The sequence below is a fragment of the Eublepharis macularius genome, chromosome 15 (assembly GCF_028583425.1).
Source record: "Eublepharis macularius isolate TG4126 chromosome 15, MPM_Emac_v1.0, whole genome shotgun sequence".
NCBI lineage: Eukaryota > Metazoa > Chordata > Lepidosauria > Squamata > Eublepharidae > Eublepharis > Eublepharis macularius.
The window spans coordinates 37,100,354-37,123,610 of NC_072804.1; the positions used below are offsets into that span (position 1 = coordinate 37,100,354).

The window sequence follows — 23,257 nt, forward strand, 5'->3', positions numbered from 1 at the left end:
GGCAGAGTGGCCGTGGAACATGACCTTCATCAAGGCCTTTTGATTCACTTGATACTTCTGGCAAAGTGGTGCACAAGACTTTGGACGGCGATATATTTGCCTGTCTTTAAGGCACAACAGGATGCTGTGTTCTGTCCCAACCATCTCCAGGCCCATCAGCCCCCAAATTCTGCCACACTCTCCCATCATGCTAGGTAAGATCCTTGGGGAGAAATCAGCCATACAGTTCAAGTTTTGTAGGGCCTTTATGTACATCAGAGCCTCCCCCCTCCGCCCCGTTTTCTTTATACCTGATTTCCAAAGAGGCATTCACTCCCATAACCAAACAGCAATGAATGTTTGGTCCTCTTCCTGCTGGAGCACGTGTCCTACTTGGCTGCCCATTGGGGATAAGAGGAGCTCCAGATTTCTCCTGATTTGTTTCTTAGAGAGAAAGAACTCACACCATTCTGTAGGAATCTTCACACAGCAGTTTTCCGTGTGTCTTAGCAGTCCATGGCCACCATTCCCTCCCCATACTTAAAAAAAATAGCAAAGGGCAGATCTGTTCTCCATTAACTGGTTAAACTAGTGGTGGTTGCCATATATTGCAGCAATAACTTCCATACGTTGGTTATGGAATGTAGTCTTAAAAATGGCCTCAATAGCTACAGAATCCAACACTCCAGAAGTAGGATGCCTACTGTTTAAAAGAAGCCTAGCCTTCTGCTCTCTCCACTTCCACTGAGCATACATCATTAAACTAAAATAGCACAGTTCAGGGATATCATATCAAGACTGTTTTGCCCTTTGGACTATCCAAAATTCTGATCCTTCCGGCCACCATGACTGAACTGAGATGGGGGGGAAACAGCCAGGCAGTTCCAAGAAAGGGAGTGGTTTCCTGTGTTCCCGTCATGCACTGCAATGCGCAAAATTTCCTCCTGCTGCACCAGCTCAAAACCACAAGCCCCTCATATACCCCATGTGTGCAAAGCACTCATTCACACTTCTTCCCTCTCACATATAAAGCAACCTCCTGTGGGCTTCGGCTTCCTCCAAGACTGTTGTTGCGTCAAGCAAAAGCCAAAGAAGAGAAGCAGAGGTGGCGTCTGATGGTGGAGATGCTCCGGTGAATTCTCTGACCTGGGGAGGATGGAACCAGAAAAGGCCCCCACGCACCACAGAGCCAGGGACCCAGTTGCCAGTTCTGTGCAAGGACAGTCTCAGCTGTGTGCAAGTACACCTTCTCTTGCAAATCCCCCAAAATGTGCTAGCACAGAGTGGGAGAATTCAGAGGGTGGTGAACAGAAAAGCGGCTTCATGTTTGGAAAAGAGCAGGTGAAGCTTCCCACAGCATTGAAAATAACACAAAAATCCACCAGCTCCTTGAAAGACGATTATAACAGCATTTATTTCAATATGCGCTTTTGTGAATCACAGCTCACTTAATCGAATATGTAGGAAATAAATGCTGTTGGCCTTTAAGGTGCCAGTGGATTTTTGTTTTATTTGGCAAGGACAGACTAACATTGCTACCCCTTTACAACCATCGTGGAAAATATTCAGCTATTAAACCTCTATACTTGGCTTTTTCAGTTATTGAGCAGCTTTTTTCACTTATAGATTCCAGATGACTTCCTGCCCAAAGCGTTGCATTTCAGCACTTTCCCTGTCACTCCCCCACCCCACCCAGGGCTGTCTTAGGACAATTTCTAAAACAACTGCAGTGCTATCCTTTCAGATGGACCTGGTGCTGTTGCCCCACCTGGCGCAGAGGAGGGGTTGCAAACCTGACCTTGCATTACCTGCCCTGCCACTTCTTCACCATTCCTTTGATCTTTGAGCAATACTGAAGAAAACAGAAGGAAAGGGCTGCCCTTTACTTTTTGCATATGTTAATTCTGCATCAGCAATGATGCACCTAGGAAAACACCCTTTTGAAGCCTCCAGCAGTTGTAAGTGTTCCCAATAGCCACCTTTGCTGGTGGGAAGAGGAGGACAAGGGGAGGGGGGTATTCCCTGTCCCTAGCAAGCCGTTTTTTCCTTGCAAGCAGCTTCCTGCCCTGTCCAGGGCTTTCCTCCTTGGTTAATTCACTAGGTCCAGGCACTCTGCCAAGCTTGCCCTACAGCCACTCCGTCACTGCTATGAGGGAGCTAGCCCCCACTCTTTAAAGAAATGGCTTTTGTGTTACTGTGAGTGGACTGAAGAATGTACAGTTGACACGCATGCAGCTGCCTTATAGTCAGTAAGACCACTGGTCTACCAAGGTCAGTATTGCCTGCTCTGACTGGCAGCAGCTCTTTGGGGTGTCAGGCAGAGGTCTTTCACATCATATACTGTACCTAATCCATTTAACCAGAGATCCTGGGGATAAAATCTGGGAGCTTCTGCATGCAAAGCAGAGGCTCTTCCACTAAGCCATGGCCCCTACTCCCCTAGGCAGGCACAGAACAGGGCTAACATTACAGAGACCAGTATGGGTGAGACCCAGTATGATGTCGTGGCTAGAGTGGATGGGCTACAATCTGGGCAACTTGGGTTTGAATCCCCACCCTGCCACGGAAACTTGCTGGGTGACCTTGGGCCAGCCACACACATTCAGCCTAACCTACCTCACAGGGTTGTTATGAGGGGAAAAAGGGGGAGAGGAGAAAGCTTTGGGTTCCCACTGGGGAGAAAGACGGGGTATAAAAGAAGCCAAAATACATAAAATAAAAGGGATAGTAACCCTCAAAATTGTGGCGGTTTGTTGTTGTTGCCCATATTGTTCCTAGCATGACTAATAAAAATTAGGCAGGTGGGCTAAGGAAAAAATGCACGGGCTAGCACATTTTGTGGGAGATCCACAAGGGCAGCACCGCATGAGGCAAGCCCTCAGTGAGGGCGCAGATGTGCTGCAGTGGCTCAGCTTGCTTCCAGCCACTGGCAATGTTGAAAGCAATGGGTTTGCCTCGCAGACCCAGGCCAGCAGTCGTCGTTGGAGCAGCAGGAGGGGACTGGACGGTCTTGCTCAGAGTGAAAAAAGATTTGAACTGGCCTTGGGTGCAAAGTCTAAAATGCCTTCCATATCTTAGAAAGTACCGGCCAGTGCTCCTTAGCTGGCCGGCCAAACTCCACTTCCCAGCCCTGACTTCTCATGAAAAGGCACCCGCTTTGAGGAATAGGTAGGGGAAGAAGACACACCCTCTTGAGCGGTATACTCGTCATCTTCTATCAGACGGGCCAGACCAAAATCGGCAATTTTGCAGCAGAGAGTCTCAGACACCAGGATGTTGGCAGCTCGCAGGTCCCGGTGGATGTAATTTTTCTTCTCGAGGAATGCCATCCCTTCTGCTATCTGTGTTGGGAAAGAGGGTGGTCTTGTGATTACGTGAAGGAGCAGGCCCAGATCAACCAGGCTCCTCTCGTTCATTCATCCAGTTTAAATTAGGGTTGCCAACTCTGAGTCGGGAAATTCCTGGAGATCTGAGGGTGGACCTGGAGAGGGTGGAGTTTGAGGAGGGGAGGGAACTCAGTAGGGATGGGATGCCATAGATCCCACCCTCCAAAGCTGCCATTTTCTCCAGGGGAACTTATCTCTGTAGTGGGGAGATCTAGAACTCCAGGTCCCACATGGAAGTTGGCAACCTTATATTTAATGCTCCCCACTCCCACCATCTACAAAGTAAACCTCTGGGCTTCATGGCAGGCAGGATTTCACCACTAACCACTTCCTTCCTCACTGCATCTCCTTGGTTTTAAACAATATTAGTTATCATGGCTTCCTGCATGGAACTCTAAAATTTGTAGATGGGCAGAGGGGATCCCAGTATTTTTATGCCCTCCCCCTTGAGGCTTGCCTGGCACCAACCTCACTCTCTTTTAGGTGCCAGGCCAAAACATTTTAATTAGATAGGTTTATCTTTCCAGCGATTTTATGGACTGAGATAAGGTTTTAAGGTACCTTAAAACATCTCAGTCCATAAAATCGCTGGAAAGATAAACCTAATTTTTATCTTTATCCAGCTATTTTATGGTCTGAAATGTTTTATGGGTAGTTTTATGCTGCTTTTCTGTCCCTGGGCTTGTTTTAATGGCCTGCTTGTTTTTATGTTGACAATTTATCATTTTAATTGTAAGCTGCCTCGAGCAGCACATTGCAGAGGCAGCATAAAAATCTCCTAAATAAAATAAATGGTGACCTCTTCTAATAAAAAACCTTCCTTAGAAAGAGGAAGACGTGAAGCGGCTTACATTTGTCATGTAAATTATGCTACTAGCATCAGTTTTGTTAGCAGAAATTCTGCCTGGCATTTTTTTCAACCACTGACATTTCCCCCCCCCCGCCCCCCCAAGAGAACAGTAACCACCCTTCACATTTTCCAACAGAATTATTCCCTAACGATGTGTCCTCCCCTGCTGTCTTGCCAGGTTTTGTTTCCTCCAGATACCAACCCCCCCCCCCGCCATTTCACACCTGTGCTGCCATATCCAACAGATTATAAATGGTTAGCTGGAGTCCTTCTTCGTCCTTGAGATAATCCACCAAGTTTCCTGCCAGAGGAAGAAAAAAAGCACCTATCTAAACATGTGAAGTAATAGCAGGGATGCAAATGCCTCTGACCACATGCAGAGGGTATTTCCCTCAACAGTGAATAATTATGTTCAGTTAATACACACATACAAATACATATACATAAAGAGCCTCCAGAACAGAAGGCGTGCTTTCCAAGAATTCTTCAGCTTTGGCATTTCTTTTTAGAACGAGTCCCCCACTGAATATGTGGACAGTATCTTTCTTGTTTAAAGCTAGTGCACAATCCAACAGGAACTCAAGCCCCATTGAAATGAACAGGGCTTACATTAGAGCAAAGCCATGTGAGGTTGGACAGGTTGCCAAAATCATGTACAGATGACTGCGTCTCTAAGCATTGGAAGTGTCCCCTACTTGCCTACAGAAGATATCAATGTGTCCTCCAGGTAGTGGTTCCTAGTAAGCGGAGTTCACTGGCTGAATGTGATTATTCTTCAAAGACAGCCCTGCCATCAAGGCAAGGGTGGGGGCAACAGCTGCCTCTGTCACCATTTTGCCTGCCATTGAAAGCGACAGAGTGGAAGGCTGGAAAATTATTACAATCCACTGGGAAGTTCTGGTGCGCCAACACTATTGAAATGAATGGAAGCTACACAAGGCCATGGCTGAACCGTGGTCCATGTTTCTCTGTGGGAGGGGCTTGCTAGTTTGATAGCGTAGCCAATCTCCTGGTGGGATCTGGAGATCTAACAGCGGCTGATTCCGCACACGTTGGATAATGCACTTTCAATGCACTTTATCAATCATTTGAGGTGGATTTTTTGTTCCGCACACAAAAAAATCCATTCCAAATGATCTATAAAGAGGATTGGAAGTGCATTATCCAACGTGTGCAGAATCAGCCAGCATTACAACTGATCTCCAGATTACAGAGATCAGTTTCCCTGCAGAAAATGGAGGATGAAGACTATGTCATCACATCTCAGCAGAGCTCCCTCCCTTCCCCTAACACCACCTTCCCCAGGTTTCACCCCCAAATCTCCAGGAATTTGTTAACCTGGAGTTGGCAACCCTACATTTTGATCTTTTGTCTCAGGCACCATAAAGTCTAGATCCTGCTGTTCTCCCTCCAGCTAGAATCTCCAATGGTCCTGGATTGTGGTGCACTGGCTGTATAACTGTTATCAGCACCTGGTTGGTTAGTGACCATGACATCACCAACCATAAGGGACACCATTTCTTTTTTTTTCCCCTTGTAAAATGATCAAAATTTTTAAAGTTTTATGAGGCTTTTCTCGCCAAAGCAAGCACTTCCTTCATAAGGCAGGCAGGAGATGGGAACAGAGAACGCTTCCATTAATGCTTCAAAAATTTCCATATGTACAGTGGAAAAACACTTAATTCCCCTTTTTCATGTCCTGCCCACCCATGAGGGTATACAAACAGACTAAAAATAACCCAAGTTTTGGCAAGAGGACAAGTTTCTGTGAGTGCCTGGCCGTATGAGGATCCCTTCAAACTCTTCCTTTCAGAGTTCTGATTCTCTGTCAAGCTCCTGCAACGGGGCAACATACTTTCAGAGGAAGGAGAGCATCCACAGTCCTGTTTCTTACTCCATCACAGGGCGCATGATCTTTGCTTTCCACAGACAAGGCTCCAAAGGGTAATGAGGCTGGGCATTTGCTGGGCCCCCATGACTAGCAAAAGGCCTACCACTCCACCCAGGTCATAAAAGGGACAGGGACTGTAGACTGTACTACTGGGTACTTCTGAGGATGTAGATATGATCTTACTGGGTAGTTTCTGTGTTGTTTCATTGGTCAAGTCAAACTACTTTATGTTTTGTTTCAGCAGAGTTTCATTGCTGTATTCCTATATTCAAACTGTAAACTTCTTTTAAATTTCTGCCATGCATGCCCTATTGTATAGTTTACGGGAATGTCCCAGCTGCTGATCACATGGACACTGTGTAATTCACCTGGGGTCTCAGTGAGAAAGGTGGGAAATAAATAACATAAATAAATAAAATAAAAATACACACATAGTTGCACAAAAAGTCCTCAAAGGCTGAGCTTCTTGATTTGCATGCCCTGCTCCTTCCAGGTTAAGGGGCCCACTGAAAATGCTTAGCGCCCCCCCCCCCAATGCTGAACCAGCATCAACGGGGCATTCAAATCAGCCACTTCCCTGCTTCTGTCCCGGGATACCCAACCCTCCCCTGCCTTTATGTCAGCTGCATACTAGGGGAGCACAAGATGATCTTAACTGACTTAGCTGAGACCAGGTCTCAGATTGCCAGCCTTAGGTTAAGACCTGGGGATCATCCAGAATTACCACTGATCTCCAGACTCCAAAGACCAGTTCTCCTGGAGAAAATGGTTCTTTGGACGGTGGACTTTTTATTATTTTATTTATACTTCATTTACACCCCAACTTTCTCCCCAATCAGGACCCAGGGTGGCTTACATCCTCCTCTCCTGCATTTTAACTCACAACAACCCTGTGAGGCAGATTAGGCTGAGAGGCAGGTTAGGCTGAGAGAGTCACCCAGTCTGCTTCCAGGGAAGAATGGAAGTTCGATACTGGCTTTCCCAGATCCTAGTCCAACACTAACCACTATACCACACTGACTTTAGGGCATTATATCCCACTGAGGCCCCCCTCCCCTCCCCAAACCATGCCCTCCTCAGCCCCCTCTAAATCAACAGAAATTTCCCAACCAGGAGTTGGCAGCCATAGGGTTTCCCATATTGCACACGAGATCTAGCCAGGGCATTACAGTCCTGTTGCGGCCTGCTCATGAAACAGTGCACAAACTTACCCTCCCTGCTGAGAGGAAGGAAACCCCTCCCAACTCCTCTGGCTATTCTTGTATCCCTGGCAAATGGCTCATGTTGTAGCTGTGTCATGACAATTTCCTTCTCTCTCCATTCCTCTCCCCCTCTACAGCCTCAGATCCAGCAAAATAGGGTCTTGACCTCCATTATCTAGAACAGAGGTGGACATAAAAAGTCCAGGGACCATCATGCCCATAGGAGCTTTCCATCTAGCTTGTTTAACAGCAGCATCAGCTGGTAGTGCTCCCGATGCACCTGTTAAAAAACCTGTTAAATTGCAAGAGTGCCAAGAAGCACAGGAATAGGAGAAAGGGCCACCCCTGGGCCTGTTTCTGAGGGCTTCGCGTTAGATGGCTCTTCCTGTAGCTGGAAAGAAGAAGAGCTGGGATCCAGTTTGGGAACCAGAATGCAGAAACAAGTTTGGTGTAGAAGTTTACAGAGTTGAACGAGGATCTGAGAGAACCAGGTTTATATCCCCGTTTTGCCATGGAAGCTTGCTGGGTGACTTTGGGCCAGTCACACTCTCAGCCTAACCTACCTCGCAGGGTTGTTGTGAGGGTAAATGGAGGACAGGAGAATAATGTGAGCTGCTTTGGGGGCTCCATTGAAGAGAAAGATAAGGCATGAATGAAGTAAAATCTTTAAAATAAAATAAAAAATAAGCCCTGATGTGGCCATTGGTGGTGGAGAGTGCCCTCAAGTCATAGCTGACTTACGGTAACCTGGTGGGGTTTTCATGGCAAGAGACTTAGAGTCAAGCTACAAGAGACAAATTAAACGAGGAGGAGCACGCGAAGAGAGTCACAATGTTAGCCGTGAAGCAGAGCTTTAAAAGACATCAGATGGCTCTGTCAATTTCACCTTCCCTTCTAAGAGGCCAAGAGGAAATAAACAAACCCTCTGAGCAGAAATCTCCCTGGCTCTGTAGAGAGAGGGGAAATTGACAAAGCCTTCCCATCTCTTTTAAAACTCAGCATCCCGGCTAACATTGCAGCTCTCTTGAACCCAGCTGGGTGACCTTGGGGCAGTCACTCTCTCAGCCCCACCACCACACAGGGTGATTGTTGTGGGGATAATAATAACATTATTAATAATAACATTATTATTATGAGAAAAGACCCATTTAATTAATCTATGGGAAAGTCTTTCCTAAACTCACATATGGTAATTCATCAAACCTGAGAGAGAAAAAAACCTTTATTGGATGATATTCTCTGAGGGGCTTCAAAACTAAGAGTTCTTCTCGGGGTTCAAGAGAAGTATGAAGTGTGGAATGACGGGGCAGCTGTTACAAAGAAGTAATCTGGTATTAGGAGGACTCCCAACTCCTGCTTGGGAAATTCCTAGAGATTGGGAAGGGCAGAGTTTAAGGGGGGTGGGGAGAGCTCAACAGGGATGTGATGCCATAAAATTTTCCCTCTGAAGGTGCCATTTCCTCCAGGGGAGCTGATCTCTGGAAATTCATCATCATTCCAGGAGAATACCAGGCCCCCCAAGACCGACAAAAGGCCTGCCACTGGAACCAAGTCACCATTCTGTGGTTGCCAACCTCCAAGTGGGGCCTGGAATTCTCCTTGAATTACAACTGATCTCCAAACGACAAACATCAGTTCCCTGGAAAAAAGGGCTACTTTGGAGGGTTGGACTGTATGACATTATACTCTGCTGAGGTCCCTTCCCAAAACCTACCCCCAAAATCTCCAAGTATTTCCCAACCTGGAGTTGACAACCCTCGTTCTCACACCATTGCAGGAAGAACCCAAGAAGGTCAGAAGGTGGGTAACTTTATGTGTTGAGCTCAGGATATGCTGAATTCTGAAGCCCAGTGTGAATCTCGCTTCTGCGTGAAGCCCCGCCAAGAGGGCGAAGACAGGTAACAGGGTTTATCCCCTCACCTTTTTCCATGAACTCTGTTATGATGTACATGGGCTTCTGGGTTACCACAGCATACAGCCTCACCAGCCGCGGATGCCGCAGTTTCTTCATCAGGTTGGCTTCAGCGAGGAAGGCCTCGGGGGACATGCTCCCTTGCTTCAGACTCTTGACTGCAACTTTTGTGTGACCATTGTAGTAACCTACACGGGGAATGAAGTGAAGCTTTGATCCCAAGAAACCTCATCTGTCCCATACATTTATAGTGTCTTAGGGCACTCTGTGTCATTCTTCCTTCCATATTTTTATCCTCACAACAACCCTGTGAGGTTGGTTATGCAAGAAAGAATAACTAGCCCAAGGTCCCCTAGTAACTTTTCTGGCAGACTGGAGATTTGAACTTGGACCTCCCAGATCCTAGTCCAACACTACAAGCACTATGCAACACTGCTTTCTAATCCTGTCAAAGGTTTTCTTGAACATTCATATCGGAACTGAAGCGTACGTCATCCATTGGCTCCTAGGCCAGTTCTCACATGCGTGCCAAGACCCAGTGTGGTCTAGTGGCTTGAATCCCCAGTCTGCTGTGGAAACTTTCTGGGTAGCCTTGGGCCAGTCACACAATCCCAGTCTAACCTACCTGATGGGGTTGTTGTGAGGATAAAATGGAGAAGAGAGGTCTCAGGGAGAAAGGCAGGGAATCGATGGTCTATAACCCATCAAGAGGTGACTTACATGTGCAAATGAGCCATGGTACAGGACCTTCAAACAATGATTGTCATTGGAGTCACTTCATGTATTCAGCTGCAAGGGCAGCAATGGCCAATTCAGCATGCATTCAACACTCCATGACAGTGCAAATGAAATGGCTCCACTGAAAAGGATTGTGCTTGGCATGAGTTGCTTCCACAGGAGCCATTCATTCATTCATTCATTCATTCATTCATTCATTCATTCATTCATTCATTCATTCATTCCATTTTAACACAGAATCCAGATGACATAACTGGCAAACTTGTTGCATTCAAGTGTTTTCACTGTTCTCCTCCCATCTTCTTAGACCTGATTGGTGGCCATTTTTTTTTTAAAAAAAGCATAATATGATTGGTGTTGTATTGATCATCAAAGGGCTATTGACATTTCTCTGAGCTGCCTTTAAATGTTCCTCCTTTCTTTTTCCTTTGAACATTAATTCCTTCCATTTTCTCCAGCCTTCTGGCCATGGAATTCATGAAGACATTTTTATAATTATCATTTTGGGGTGGGGGGTTTAAGGACTGCTTTTCACTTTGCCATCAAAGCCATCCTATTTCATTTCATTTCAATTATTGTTATAGCAACAAAATGAATTGTCATAATTAAAATAATAAGCAATCAATATATTGTCGAATAAGCAATCAATTTGACAGCAAAATGAAAAACAGGAATTTAAGTCTGAAATTGTAGCTCAGTGGTAGAGTGTCTGCTTTGCATGCCTAAAGTCCCAGGGTCAATTTCTAGTTTAAAAGATCAAGGAATAGGTGATGTGAAATACTTCTAGAGAAAAAAATTAACCAAAACCAAGTAAAACACAGTAATCTACATTTAGCCTTTTCCTCTGTTCTTTTCCTGTTGTTGTTGAAAAAATCTTAAATAAACAGTTATAGAAAAATCCAACATGGGTTCTTCATAGGGCGATCAGTACGTGTTCTGGGCCAGGATTCCCTGTCATCTCACAGTCTCTGAATCTGAACAGCTTATCAAGTTCAGGAAAAAAGTTCATAAACATTTGCTTCCATAGCATAATGTGCTGTGTTTCTTCTAGCTAGGAGAATGGACAAAAATCTGATTCTGCTGAAGATATTCTCCCCTTTATTTGAGGGTCTCCTTTCCCCTAGGAGCAGCATTTCAGGGGGGCATTTAGGGGTGAAGCAGGGAGAATAGAGACATGGAATTCCTATTTGCTCCACTGATAAAAATCCCTTCTTTCAGAGGATTGTGCACAGGATTCAACCCACAATAAAATTTATCTTCACAATCATGCAGGTTAGAAATTTGCTGGGTTAAAAACAAACAAACAGATTTCCAAGTTTCTAAAATGCAGAGAATACAACCCACCCCCATCCTGCCCCACCCCCCTGCTCCCAGCCATCACCACACATACCCATCCAGACTTCTCCGAACTGCCCGGCTCCCAGCTTTTGCACCAGCTTCAGTGTCTCCCGGGGCACCTCCCATTCATCCTGCCACCAAGGCTTCTGCGGCTTCTGGGTCTGGCAGGGTTTGCCCAGGAGGGTACACAACCCATCTGTGTTGTCTGGAATGCAGGAGGTAGAGACAAAGCAGAAAAGGTGAAGCAAAGAGGTACAGGTACCAGGCCCTGCAACAGACCCAGATGCCAGCTCTGCCCTTATATCTACCCAGGAAATACAATTACAGGACTCAATGGTGTCAACTACACTGTCTCTGGCTCTTACAACTGCTCATCCTCCAATATGATATATGCCCTCATGCGCAAACAATGTCTATCTGCTCTGTACATTGGACAAACCAGCCAACCTCTGTGCAAAGAATAGATGGACACAAATCTGACATTAAAAATGGCAACATCCAGAAACCAGTGGGAGAACACTTCAATCTACCAGGACATTCCATCAAGGACTTAAAAGTCACTGTAGTTCAACAGAAACCTTTCAAAAACAAAATCCAATGGGAAGCTGCTGAATTGGAATTCATATGTAAATTTGACTCAGTCAGGATGGGATTGAATAGAGACTATGAATGGTTATCTCATTATCAGAAGTAACTGACTTCCTTAACAGAAGCAAACTGTCTCCATATCAGAAGCTACTGCTTGCATCTACTCCTCCCTCCCCTCTCCACCTATATATCTGACCAGTTTCTTCTTGCCCTCCATGCATCTGACAAAGAGAACTGTGATTCTCGAAAGCTTATGCTATAATAGTTGGTTAGTCTTAAAGGTGCTACTGGACTCTTCTTGATTTTGCAAAAGAGGAGGAGCAAAGATTCCGTTGAAGGAGTATAGTCCACGTTACAGTTAAAACATTTACTGGAAAGAAAGGGTCACTGCAGATCCTAGGAATGGGTAGGAACAGAAGGACACCAAGTCTAACTCTATATCCCCAAACAGGCCTCTACAGCATATAATCCAGATCACAGCAGGCCAAAGGCAGGATGGGTGTGCTGCAGAAAGGGTGATGCAAAAATCTCCATGTGACACTAAAGTCTGATTTACAACTTACCTTATCAATGAGGGGACATGGGGATTTCAGACCCCTCTACAGATCCAAGTTATCTTGATTTCATCATATCTCAGAAGCTAAACAGGGTCAGCCCTGGTTTGTAATTAGATGGGAGACTACTAAGGAAGTCCAGGTTTGCTATGCATAGTTAGGCAATGAAAAACCACCTCTGTCCATCTCTTGCCTTGAAAACCCTCTGGGGTCACCGTAAGTTAGCTACAACTTGAAGGCACTTTATACACCCACTGCCAGTTCTAGAAATCCATAAAATGTGTGAAAAACCAACAGCAGGGTCAAGGGTCCATGAAATGCAAGAAATACAGTGCAAAATGTAATTATGTTAAAAGCAAATCTAAGTAATAAATATACAGAGAAGGGTGAAGAATCCCTCCCTCAAGAAGCCAGAACAAGAAGAGAAGGATGGAGAGGTTCCCAGGACTGGCTGGTATCTTTTAGCCTTACGTGTGTAATGTTCCACGAGCTTGTGCAGACTGTCAAAAGTGATGCGTGGGGAAATGTAGAAGCCGCCATTGTCCAGGTTGCGTATCTTGTAATGCTTCACTACTTCTCCTTGGTTCTGGTCAAAGTCCCGCACGGAGAGCGAAAAGGATCCTAGGAAGATCCATAAAAAAGGGGAAATAAGGTACTGGATCACCTTTTCCTTTCCTTTCCTTTTAACTGGAAACGACCAGTTATTGGTTCATCCAGCTCAGTATTATCTACACTGACTGATGGTGGCTCTCCAGGGTCTTGGAGACAAGGAATTCTTTCTTAACACTTACCACCCAAGATGCTGGGGACCGAACCTGGGACCTTCTGCATGCAGAGCAAGTGGTCTACCACTGAGCCAAAGCACCCCCATGTCACTATTGAAAATTCTTCTTCCCATACAATTTATTTAAAAGCTATTTCTTCCTCCAAATTGGCTTTGAAATTTTGTTTTAGGTGACAATTGGCAAAATGTCTCAGCTTTTAGCACCTTTGCTAGATTGTATGGAGACCTGCTTCAGCAGCTGGAGTCCCAACAGAAAATCCAGACCCGCCCCCCACCCCCACCCCCCGGCCTGAAAAAGATTCCTGTTTCATCCCAACAGGAATGTCCAAATTTGACTCCAAGCAGGTTAAGTTTCCTAACAATTCTGGTCAAAAAGAGAGAATTGCACATTGAAAAGGGCTGGATTTTTTTTAGCAACTTCTTCTTTTTTTGCCACAATGGTAGAATTTTCTTTATATAACCTATAGACTATAAACCATAACATAATATCTATAAACAATAAACATAGAGAATAAGAAAAAACACAACATTCTAAACAGAAGACACACTAACAATCGGAGACAATTTTACAAAATTGACTAAGTCGATTTATACATCCCAGACTGCATGGATAGTCGTGAATGGAGAGTTAACCAAACCATGTGGAATACAAAGAGGCACAAGACAAGGTTGCCCATTGTCACCTTTGTTATTTATACTGGTGCTTGAAGTTCTGAATAGGACATAAGACAAGATGAAAGAATTCAAGGTGTAAAGGTGAAACAGGAGAAATACAAATTAAGAGCCTTTGCGGATGATTTGGTGTTGGTTTTGGAGGACCCTTTAAAGGGAATTGAAACCTTAATGACAAAGTTGAAAGAATTTGGTGTAGTGGCCAGTTTTAAGGTTAATAAGCAGAAGACCAAAGCGCTAACTAAAAAATTGAAAATAGAGGACCAAATGAATCTTGAGAGCAAAACAGGGTTCAAAAAGGTAAAATACCTTTTTACCTTTTGAGAAAAAGGTAAAATACTTTTAGTATCTTCTTAATGCTCAGGGCACATTTACACCAAAAGTTTCACACTTGTTTAACTGTCATGGTTTCTCCTGAAGTATCTTGTTTAATGAGGGCCAGTGTGGTGTAGTGGCTAAAGTGAAAGACTAGGATCTGGGATGCCCAAGTTTGATTCCCCACTCTGCCATAGAAACTCACTGGATGAACTTGGGCCAGAGACAAACGCTCAGCCTAACCTACCTCATAGGATTTGTTGTGAAGAAAAATGGAGGAGAGGAGAATGACGTAAGCTGCTTTGGGTCCCCATTGAGAAAGGAGCGGTATAAATGAAGTAAAATAAAAAATAAAATAGCGAGGCAGCTAGGAATTTTCTAACTGGAAACAGATAATTGTTTTTATCAAGGAAGGTGAAGTCAGGCTGAAAGGCATTGTTGTTTGCAGAGTATACACTTTTATTTCACTGTGTATTGTTTCAAAAACCTGTCTGACCAGAGGTGGGACAAAAGAAATATCTCTTTTCCTCCAGGCAAGCAAAACCTCTTTTGACTCAACTTCAGCTCTCTAACAGTTTCTGTTAGAGTTTCTGTTAGAGTTCCCAGCATTTTCTGGGGAAAGTAAATGCCAGTTAAGCCAACCTACTAGTGTGCGTACCCTCCTGTGCCCAAATCCAGGGTAGCAAAGCTTTAACTCTTGTGCACATATCTTCTGGTTACCTTTGGTGGATTCACTCTCCCGGATTAGAAAAGCACCATGTGTGTTACCCGCGGTCAGGAGCTGCCGTTCAGCATCCTTCCTGCTCAGGGTTTTGAAAAACCACCTGCAAGAAACAACAAAGAGTTCATAAACGTCTTCCCCTCCATCTATCTCATGCTCGAGGTAAGTAACTGCAACGAGTTTTTAAAAAAGCATCTGAGAACATTATCTGAAATTTTAAAAGTGCAGCAAAATTTTCCCCAAACATAAAAGTGCAGATACCTGTTCCCTAACTCTCAAGTTCAGAGAGAGAGAGAGAGAGAGACGTACCAATTCACAAATAAATAAACCCAGTGGAAACCCATAAAAGGAACAAAAGTCTCTATTCTGTGCACCAGTTCATCAAAGTGTCTCATGAAAAGTTCTTCATTGAGGGGAAGAATTTACAAGGCTCACAAATAAGCTATGGTGCAAAGCACTTGCTGAGAGTTCACAGGTCAGTTCTGGATTTGGCCTACAGAGTATAAGTAGACTAGAGACAACTGGATGGAGCAAAGACTGGTTTTCTGCTATATTTGGGGCCTGCCCACCCCCAAGAAAGCATTCCTGTTGTCCTCTCACATTCAGTCAAGAAACAACAGCTTTTTCCAACTTTCCTCTTCTCATGAATAGAAAAGGATTACAGCCCTTCCACTCCCGAGGACTCTATAATGCCCCTGATCAATGGCAGGAAACAGTTGCTGCCAACACTGAGATCTAACTCCCAGTGTGGTTTTTAACATTTACCCAAAGGCAAGGGTGGCAGCCAGCTGCTTTGGTGGCAGTTTTTCAGCACCTTTTCTGGGAGCGCACTTTCCTGCGGTCCCAGAAAGGCACAGAAAAAACGGAAGCCAAACAGCCAGCAACCGTTTTGAAAACAGAGACATCTGGAGTCAAGGGGAAAAGCCACCAGCATTCAGTGAGTGGGTCATCCCTTTAAAGACGTGAAAAGGGCCTAAGTAAAGGGATAAATGAATGTGGCATTGAGGTGGGGGATGGACCAGCTCCTGACCAGTGTCTGTAGAGCGGGCCGGTTTCTGCCTCTTGTCAACTGTGCCACAGCTCAGAACTTTGTCCCATAAAACTTAGAGTCTCTCTACACAAGACCTCTTACATCAGGACGCTCAAGTGAAGGGAGATGCAATGTTAGCTGGGAAGCCGAATTTTAAAAGACAGATCAGAAGGCTTTGTCAATTTCACCTCTGGAACCTGCAGAGATCTCTCCTCAGAGAGTTCCTTTATTTTTTTCCCAGAAGGGGAGGTGAAATTGACAGAGCCTTTGGGGAGGCGAAGAGGAAATAAACAAACCCTCTAAGGAGCCATCCAGAGGTGAAATTGACAAAGCCTTCACTTGAGCTTCCTCCTGTAAGAGGTCTCCTGTTGAGAGACTCTCAATAGGGCCACTGACAAGTGAGCAAGGCCCACTTGCATAGTGTCTTCACAGCATCTGCATAACTTTGCCGTGGATTCCATCTCCTGGTCACTGTCCAGGACAGCAAAGGGAAATCACTCAATATTTGGCATTTATAAAATCTATTCTTCCAGAGCTGGTTTCTTCCTTTGTGTGGCATATTTATAACAATCTCGAAAGACACATTTTGATGGTTGTTTTTAAATCGCATCTTGAAGGGAAAAACCGATTCTACTCACGGTTCTTGTTCCAGACTGTTATATCTCACGACAAAGTTGCCTGGAATGAAGCCCACTTGCCCCGTGGTAAGAGACTGAGCTTTCCACCACTCCCCACACCTGGAATGGAAGAAGTAAATATTAGTCATCCCTCTTTGCTCTGTAATTTTTATTTTATTCATTTTACAAAAAAATGTTTCTAATATCATTTTTTCCACACAGAGTGGCTAACAGGAAAATCTAAAAACCAGTCAATTAAAAAAATACAAAAATTACAAATCAAATTTAAAAACCCATCAGCAATAACAAACGCAATGTATCAAACACAGACTCTAATCTGTATAGAAAAACTCACTAAACCAGACTCTGGCAGAAACAAAAGAGTTTTGCATCCTTTACTGAAAATCAAAAGGGGGGGCGGATTTGCAACCCTAGATTGTGCTGAGGAGTGGGGTGCATAAATAAAAAGCCCCAGTTCTTCCCTGTACCTGCCCCAGTAATGTCAACATTTCTCCCTGGTTTGAGGGAAATGTTACTATTAGGAGAATGGATTCATGGAATCCAACTTAATGCCTTTATGTAGCCTTGGATGAGTTCCTAGAGTGACCCATTCTCATTCCACAGGAGATGGTTGGCTCCAAGTCCTGGTCTTATTGAGATAGATCAAGATGGGTACCTGTGTTAGTCTGTCTGTAGGAGTAGGAATGAGCAAGAATCCAGTAGCACCCATAAGACTAATAAAATTTGTGCTAGGGTATGAGCTTTCATGAGCCACAGCTCACTTCTTCAGACACCTGAAGAAGTGAGCTGTATCTGAAGAAGTGACCTGTGACTCACAGAAGCTCATATCCTACCACAAATTTTGTTAGTCTTATAGGTGCTACTGGACTCTTGCTATTTTTTACTGGTCTTAGTGGTGAGGCAGGCCCAGTAAGGCAAGGATCTGGGAGATGCTGAGGGAACAGAGCAGCAAGGTTCGGGGCCAGGAAAGGAAACATGCTGCCTTACAAGGGCGCTGGGCTACAAGAACCATTGTGGTGCATCTGCTCCTCAAGTCTGAAAACAAAACTTGCCTTTCTCTGTTTCCAGTTATCTTATGTGAGCTGGATGGGCCAGGCTAGCCCAATCTCATTAGATTTTGGCTGCTAAGCAGGGTTGGCCCTGATTAGTAATTGGATGGGAGATCACCAAGGAAGACCAGGATTGCTATGTAGGTGAAGGCAATGGCAAACAACCTCTGCTCATCTCTTGCCTTGACAACCCCAGGAGGGGTTGCCATAAGTCGGCTGAGATTTGATGGAACCTTACACAGTGATCATCAGTTCTGGCTAGAAAATCCATTGTTCCTTGGAACTGTCATGTCTGACTGTGCCCATTCATTCATGCCAATAATTCTTGCTGTCAAATGTACGCTTTATTCTCTCAGGGGTGACTCCATTTTGTATGGCTAGATATATTCTTGTTGCTAACATTCCAATGAGTTCTCACATGTTCCCAGGTGGCTGGGTATTTACCAGTTTGAGGCTTTCTTCATGACTATGATATGTCTTCCCTCTCTGTGTAGCCTGATAGCGCAAAAATGCATACTGTTCTCACACAGATCAAACAACACTGGGTTGTTTGGAAGCTGGGAGCGGGGAGGAACAGGGGTAGAAGAAGGATGCAATTTTCCTATGTAGCCATTCTGATCAACTTTCGACTAGAGCTGCTTAGGTGCTTACTGTACTCTTAAGTAGACCTTTGGATCTGATTATGGAAAGAACTAATTTCTGAATAAAGTCATTTAACCAAGAACCCATGTCTTGCTACAATGAACCAGAGATCTGTCTACTGTAGTCCATCATCCAGAGTCTGACAGGAACGGAATGGTAGGAGAATATTGTGTCATAGGATACAAGCCCGCAACACAACTCATTCTGCTACAGGATGTGAGCATCGCTTTTGTTGTGCCAAACCCACAGGTAAAACTCTGAAGTGGCCGGGAACAGACTTACTCTTCCAGTACCCGCAGCTGGTCCCCTTTCCGAAGCACCAAGTCTCCGTCGTGAGTTGATTGGTAATCGTATAATGCAACCACCAGTTTATCTGAAAGGAAAATCAACATGCCTCTGGAAGATATTCAGAGTTGCTGGGCTAGAGGAAAGACGTTTCAAACTTGTCTTGCACAACTGGGGAGTTACTTGGAGATAATCTAACAGACATTCTCAAAGGTTAGCATGTTGCAAACAACTGCCAGTCCAGTTGCACAATGACTAAAGTGGTCCCTTAAGAAGGGGATGCAATATTTTTACAGATGACCATACAGCAGTCTGGGAACTCACCCTCAGGTCCTTTGCAATGCCTCCAGAGGTGCTGCTCCTATTTCTCTCAGCCAGTCTGGGTTGTCCACCCCTCTATTCTGCCCATACACTGAGAACATTCCCTTCCTCTGTGCTCTGCATTAGAATGGCCCACCAGCTAGCCTCTCACTTCAAGACACTACAACAGTTTCTACATCCTGCTGTCAGGCGATTTTCAGCTGTGGACTGCTGCCCTTCACCTTCTGTCACAACACCTAACTAGTTTGAGAGATGCTGATGAAGCTTGTACCTGCTTCAGCAGGTGGACTCTATGGCATCACATCCCTGCTGAGTGAGCTCCCTCCCCAAACTCTGCCCTCCCTGGGCTCCACCCTCAAATCTCTGGGAATTTGCCAACCTGAAGTTGGCAACCTTAAGAGTATAATGCCCTTCAAAGCAGCCATTTTCTCCAGGGGAACTGATCTCTGTGGCCTGAAGATCAGTTGTAATTCCAACAGATCTCCATGTTCCACTTGGAGGCTGGTACCCTAAAGCACTCTCAAGACACTTGATAATTAACTGTAGCTCCCAAGACACCTGATAATTAATGGTAGGCATTCTGGGAACTACAATTCCCAGAATGCACTGTGGGAAGATGTAAGTAGAAGACTAAAGAGGGAGGAGGCTGTAGGGGTGGGTAGGTTCAGCCATCTCTAGCTACCGACAGTCTCATTTGGGGGCACGAGTCTTTCACCTCAAGCCCCCCAGCCAGCCCTGACCATGCTAGTGGCTGTTACCAGGGAATTCCAAAGGCTTTTTGGCATGCACTGCAGTGAGGAGCAGGGCAGGGAGATGGTAAAATCTTAACCTTGAAGAGGGGAACTTGGAGGAACCGCTTCATTAGACAGCAGAGAATTCCAAGCTTCGGAGCCATTGGCAACCAGCCTCTGGGAAAGAAATAAGGAACAAGTCAAGCTCCTTTGGTAGCACTTTTCAAGAGGGTGGCCCTCACATTTCTCACCAGGCGCTTTTCTCATATTTTCTGGAGGCCTGGTTTACTGGGACATTAATGTGGATGCAAAGAGGGGTATAAAATTGAAATGCCAAATTAGCTGGCATTAGTAATAGATCCAAGTAGGTTGTATTTTCTAAGAACAACAACAGAGTTCGAATTGTCTCCAAAATGAAATGCATAGTCATGTAAAGTTACAACCTAAATTCCAGGATCCATCCAGCTAACGAGAAAATATGCATCATGCTGGGGAGACAGAAAGCCTCTCTACACAATACTTTTGACATGTGTTGGGAGATGGGAAGCATAGTTTTGAAAGACAGAGCCAGTGGAGAGCGCTCTGGAGGGGACAGATTCTCTCACAGCCCTCCTCCGCCTCTGGGCGTGCCAGACTGTCTCCCCTTCCGGAGCTTTTACCCTGCCGCTCTCGCTGCTTAAAACTTTGAATTAACTAAGCCTTGGCAGGGCAAAGGCTCCCAAAGAAGAGACACTAGAGGCGGTGGAGGGCTGTGAGAGAATCTGTCCCCTCCAGAGCTATCTCCGCCAGCTCTGTCTTTCAAAGCTATGCTTTCTGGCTAACATTGTGTCTCCCTTCACTTGATGAACAAGCATCTTGTGTAGAGAGACTGGGAGCCAAGCTACAAGTGACGAATTACAGTTGCCTGGCAAGTGAACAAACTCATGTGTATTCCTCCCTGTTCACTTGCCTTTCACTTGTGCTCCACTTGATCAAGTGGAGAGCAAGTGAATGGCAAGTGAACAGGGAGGAATACATGAGAGTCTGTTCACTTGCCAGGCAAGTGTAATTCGTCACTTGTAGCTTGGCTCTGAGAGTCTCTCTACACATTACTAAGTACCTAGGGAAGCTCATTTCACGTGTCCCCCCTCCAACTTTCCATGCACTCGCAGTCACACTTCAATTTGCTCCCTATGAGTACATTCACACGTTCCTCCTAAACTGCTAAAAGTATCCCAGTTTCCCCCACATCCATTCATTGAAATTCAGATCTTGACACTTTCTCACACCTTTGAGAAATGCAAACTGGCAATTCAAAGGAGACTGCAGTACTTGTTCTTGCAGCTAAAACAGAGCAGAATTGGCGCTTTGGACTCCGAAATCACTTGCAGATGCAGTCACACAAAGGGAGCTCCCTTTGTGAAAGCAGCATTCACGTGCAATGAGCAAGAACAGGCTGCTTGTGAAGTGAGGACTACACATACAATCCTGCACTTGAGAGTCTCTAGGTACTTAGTAATGTGAAGAGAGACAGGTTAAGAGAGAAAGAAGTCTTTAGTGTGAGGGCATGTGGTTTGGCTCTTAGGGTCAGGGGAACATTAGGAACTTTGTGCAAAGCATCAGGGCAAAGTACCAGTGCAGAAATGTAAGGAAAGCTGTGATGAATTTGCACAGAAGGGTCTCTTACCTCTGGCTTGGTGCCTGGGTCAATGGGGTAGTGGCAGATTTCACATATTTCGATGTTCTCAAGCCACTCTTCCTCTGAACTGCAGCAACAACCCATCATATCTGTGGGGATGAGGGTAGGGAGTGGAGACAAAGGGTACCCTGTTTCAAATCTCTGTTCAGCTACAATTGGCTTTGGGTAAACCGCTCAGGAAAAGAAATTAAAAACACCCCTTTTGGAAAGATCTCAAAATGGCATGGGCATGGTTGAAAAGTGAAAAATATATTTATTTTGCCTTATATATGTACGTTACTTATAGTCTAGCTTTCTCTCTGAGACAAGGCAGATTACACACTGTCAGTTAGTACAGTCCATTTCAAAGGAATTTCAATAAACAATGTAATAGGGTTTATAAATGCAAATCTGCAAGACTAAAACCAGCAGAAATCCAATACAGAGTTCAAGAAATGCTGAAACAGAGCATAAGAAATTCTAAGGTTGATATATTAAACAGCATAGAACTACCCAGTAGGATCATACTTAGAACAACAGGTAGTATATAGAACAAGATTCGGGTCCCCTAGCACCTTAGAGACCGACTAGATTTCCAGAGTGTGAGCTTAGCACATCGTAGTAAAGTCTATGGTCCCTATTTCTTTACTGATGCATCTCTTTGAGACCACTTCCTTACTGCACAACCCTCCTGTCTGCATACAAAGCCCTCTTGAATAATTTAGTTTTGCCTCATTTGCAGAAAATCAGGAGAGTGGGAGCTTTACTGACCTCTTCAGGTAAGTTGTTCCATAAGGTGAGTGCCACCAGAGAGAATGCCCGTGTATGGGCAGTTATTGATTTAGCCCATGTGTAGGGTGGCACCTGAAGGAGGCCTTGTTCAGACGAGCGAAACTGCATTTTTGGAACATAGGGAGAGAGATGGTTCCGTAGATATGCTAGACCAAGGCCGTAAAGTGCTTTGTATGTGATAGCGTATCTATGGGACTGTCTCTCCCCATATATTCCCTGGAGGACACTCCAATCAGGAGACAAACAGCTGTTGATGGTCCCTGGCCCCAAGGACGCCCGCCTAGTCTTGGTAGAATGGTCTGTCTGCTGAAGTCAGGGCCCAGCAGGACCTACTATCCTTCCGCTGGGCCTGCAAGACAGAGTTGTTCTGCCAGGCATATGGCTGAGGCTGGGCCTCTGCCGGCCTGAAAAAAGGGGTGTATAAAATCTTAACCCTCCCTGTGAAGGCTGTCCACCATCCTGTTTTAAATGTGTATGGATTTTTATTGTATTTTAATATGTTTAGTTGTATTTTGTATTTTAATATGTTGTTATCAGCCCTGAGCCTGCTGGCAGGGAGGGCAGAATAGAAATTTGAAATAAATAAATAAATAAAATAGCCAATACCTTAAACTGAACCTATTAAGTGATAGGTAGCCAGCAGAGTGACTGCAGGAGAGCTGTTCCTAGCTCCCTAACAACAACAACATTTGATTTATATACCGCCCTTCAAGACAACCCCACTCAGAGGGGTTTACAAAGTATGTTATTATCCTCACAACAATCACCCTGTGAGGTGGGTGGGGCTGAGAGAGCTCCGAGAAGCTGTGACTGACCGAAGGTCACCAAGCTTCAACATTCTGCACCAACTGGAATCTCCAAGTTAACTTACAGGGAAGACTTATGTACAGCATATTACACTAGTTGAATCTTGATGTTACCGTGGCATGCATCCAGGTGGCCAGTTCGGCCATGTTGAGGTAGGGGGTCATCTTCTGGGCTAGACTGAGGTTGTAGAAAACATTTTTTACAGCTGCCTTAACTTGGTTTTCTAGCAGTAGCACTGGATCCAGTATAAACCCTAGGTCAGATGAACTCCATCCAAAGTGGGGAGCACAATATCCTTCAAGATCTCTGCCTTCCCAGCCAGCATCACTTCCATCTTGTCTGATTCAGTTTCAATTTGTTCACTTTCAGCCATTT

At 44.9% G+C, this 23,257-nt stretch overlaps 1 protein-coding gene across 1 annotated transcript in view; it reads right to left on the bottom strand.

Moving 5' to 3' along the window:
* The window catches only part of LCK (LCK proto-oncogene, Src family tyrosine kinase), a 30,801-nt gene that overhangs the window by 2,737 nt on the left and 4,807 nt on the right, over window positions 1–23,257 (bottom strand). Inside the window, exons 2-11 of the mRNA XM_054999583.1 lie at window positions 21,293–21,393; window positions 19,725–19,803; window positions 18,572–18,662; window positions 16,599–16,697; window positions 14,930–15,033; window positions 12,910–13,059; window positions 11,349–11,501; window positions 9,229–9,408; window positions 4,440–4,516; window positions 3,167–3,320 (exon numbers count right to left, since the gene is read on the bottom strand). Coding sequence (XP_054855558.1) covers window positions 3,167–3,320; window positions 4,440–4,516; window positions 9,229–9,408; window positions 11,349–11,501; window positions 12,910–13,059; window positions 14,930–15,033; window positions 16,599–16,697; window positions 18,572–18,662; window positions 19,725–19,803; window positions 21,293–21,391 — 1,186 coding nt within the window. The 5' untranslated portion in view covers window positions 21,392–21,393. The remainder of the gene's footprint in view (window positions 1–3,166; window positions 3,321–4,439; window positions 4,517–9,228; window positions 9,409–11,348; window positions 11,502–12,909; window positions 13,060–14,929; window positions 15,034–16,598; window positions 16,698–18,571; window positions 18,663–19,724; window positions 19,804–21,292; window positions 21,394–23,257) is intronic.